Source organism: Diuraphis noxia, unplaced genomic scaffold (assembly GCF_037042655.1).
Source record: "Diuraphis noxia isolate RWA-SAM2 unplaced genomic scaffold, SU_Dnox_SAM2 contig0003, whole genome shotgun sequence".
Taxonomy (NCBI): domain Eukaryota; kingdom Metazoa; phylum Arthropoda; class Insecta; order Hemiptera; family Aphididae; genus Diuraphis; species Diuraphis noxia.
In genome coordinates, this window is record NW_028301713.1 from 20,202,995 (window position 1) to 20,206,216 (window position 3,222).

General features: G+C 32.2%; 1 protein-coding gene across 1 annotated transcript; it reads left to right on the top strand.

Annotated features, from left to right (window-relative positions):
- The first annotated feature begins 1,747 nt into the window (after nucleotides 1-1,747).
- On the top strand, nucleotides 1,748-2,515 carry LOC149057008 (uncharacterized). The gene has a single exon (XM_089223270.1). It carries the CDS (start codon nucleotides 1,748-1,750, stop codon nucleotides 2,513-2,515), a length of 768 nt encoding a protein of 255 aa, XP_089079396.1.
- Nucleotides 2,516-3,222: the final 707 nt, after the last annotated feature.

Here is a 3,222-nt window from a genome sequence, read left to right on the forward strand (position 1 = left end):
CGGTTGCGAGCATCGTGTACAACTATACTTTGTTGGGTAAATATCCTCACCTCTTACTTTTACATCAATAATGCTTTTATTCAAATTACGATATTTGGAGTATTTAAATATAAATTTACTAACTATTGAGTTTCTTTGTACTGCATAAGGAATATTCAGACTTCTATTTTTAAAATGTCAATCTCCTTTTTCTACAGTAAATTCAATATTTTATCTATCTCATATTTTTGTAGATTAATTTTAAATTATATTGTTTATTAACCTTAGTTTAAACGTGTTAATTACTGAAAATGTACTTATTACAATTTTTTAATTAGGTAGATAAGTAAGTACATCATAACCATTTTTAGAAAAATTATTCACTAAATAGCTAACAATAAAAAAATAAATCTCAAGAATTTCAAAAAATAATCTTAGTATAGTTAAAAATTTCAATATAAATAAATCGTTTACTATTTTTTTAATTTTTTTTTTTTTAAATAGAAGTGAATATTATAATATATACCTATTCTAAACTTATCAATTCTCACAGCATATGACGTGTCTTAATCAAGGTAGGTAATTTGTAAACCATAGAATTATATCTATGCAATTACCATGGTCGTGCAAGTAACTACGGATGTGTGTGTCGTGTAGTGGTGGTGAATATTTGAATAGTATGCGCTACGATCATTTTTTTTTTAACTTTATATAACTGAATTATACAGAGGCAAAATTTAAATTGATAAGCTCCTCTGGGAGGACGGATTAAATCGTAGGTATTATAATTCACTCACTTGTTTTCACGATAATAAGTGAATTAATATTAAAATAACAATCCTGAATTTCAAAATTTAATTATTGAAAATTTTGTTTTTATTATTATTCATAATACAATTTGATACTTAAAATATTGTATTAATAGGTACTATATTTGTATATATAATAGCAATTCTATTCAATCGATACTTCAAGATTCCACGAACAAACTCACATCCTGGTCGAAAACTTCCGGCTTCCGATTTTCCCCGGAAAAAACCAACCTTATAGTTTTCAGCCATAACAGAAATAAGAAGAAAATACACATTAACATCGGAAACCAAGTCGTAGAAAACCAACCCAATGTTAAAATACTGGGCATCATTTTTGATCATAAAGCTTCATGGATCCCCCATATTCTTAATCTCAAGAACATTACCACGCCAAGATTGAACATCATAAAAACTCTAGCTCATACCTCATGGGGAGCCAAATCTCAAACCCTCCTTAAAATACACAAAGCATTCATACTATCGAAACTTGATTACGGCGCTCCAATCTTTTCATCAGCGAAACACACCAAACTTAAAATACTGGAGACTATCCACAACTCGGGAATCCGACTCTCCATTGGAGCCTTCCGTTCTAGCCCCATCAAAAGCATCTTAAACATTGCTGGAATTCCATCCCTAGAAGTACGGTGGAGAGAACAAACCCACAAATTAGCAGCAAGAATATCAAGATCCCCCCAAAATCAAATTCACCACCCTAAACATACATTCAATCACACTTATATAAAATACGACCTCGAAAATATAATCCCATATGAAAAATCCCTATGCCCCCCATGGCAGTTCAGCATGAATATTAACATTGACCTACATCAATTCCCTAAAAACTCAACCTGTCCCCACATTTTCAAGAATGCTTTCAGAGACTTTTGCTCACGCGCCCACCCACAAACTCATATATATATACAGATGCCTCCATCATCGAAGGACGAGTCGGGATGGCTATCATATGCGATGAAACTACATTACAATGGAAACTCTCAGACAAATGCTCTATTTATACAGCAGAAGCCCTGGCGATTCTTAAAGCTATCGAGTTCACCATATCTGAAATAAACGACAACAATATTACAATATTTAGTGACTCCCTCTCAGCTCTTACCAGCCTCCAAAATCTGTATTCCCCTTCTGATATCGTTAGAAAAATTCAAAACACCCACTACAGAGCAAAACAACAGGACAAAAACATCACATACTCTTGGATTCCTGGCCACTGTAACATAGACGGCAACGAACTTGCAGACACAGCCGCCAAACTCGCTCACACATCCCCAAATTCTATCAACCTACCCATTTTCTCTCTCAACGACATAAAGAGGGTCATCGAAAATGATACATTACTTCAGCGTCAAAAGGAATGGAATGAAATGTCAACCAAACTGAACGAAATCAAGAGATCCGCCTTACCGTATCCTTCTCCAGATAACATCTCAAGAAAACACGAGACCTCTATAAACCGTCTCAGAATTGGCCACACACACCTTACACACTCCCACTTAATGAAGAAGGAAGACCCCCCAGTTTGCACATGTTGCGGAACACTACTTACTGTGAAACACATCTTAACCGAATGCAGAATATACGACAAAGAAAGAAGACTATATCAAATATCCAACCACCTTGCTGAAGCACTCAACCCGGACCCCAACAATATACACAAGATCATACTATTTCTCAGACAAACGAATCTTATAAACAAACTGTAAATTGTAAATAATACTATTCACTTAACTCCTAATTATTACTACCTTGTCTTGTTTTAAATACTAAATCACTTTGTATATCTTTTTAAATATTAATGTAATATGTAAATATACTAATATATAATGTACTGTTACATCCAATGGCCATAGACGCCGCGGATAGTTGTTTAATAAAAAAAAAAAAAAAAAAAAAAAGCAAAATGTAACAACAATTACCTTACGACATGAACATTCTTATATTTTTATTTTTTCTTGTATAATATTAAATGTCATGCTAATGGCCTAAGATGTCGAAGCAGAAATTATTAATAATTTCAAGATAAATAATAATAAAAAAAAAAAATTATTATTTTGCATGTTTTATTACAACTAATGGATTTCGTTGTGCTATAAAATTCAATTTATTTCTAAAACTATGGATTATGCTGTTTCTAATACTTTGTTCAAGGCAGCCAACCGTAAAAATAGATTCTATGTACCAGAAAATAGTAAACAACAAATGAGATATCTTTTAAGAATCAACTATTGACAACTAATGATACATTTACTAAATAATTATTTAATCAAAATCAATGGATGGTTATGGACAAATACAAATATGAGTTTTTGTTGTATTTTTTTTTTATGGAAGATTATTATTTCGTGAGCTATCAAATTCTGAATGAGAAGGGATCGTTGGTCGTCACATTGTCTTCAATTCATGACGTGTA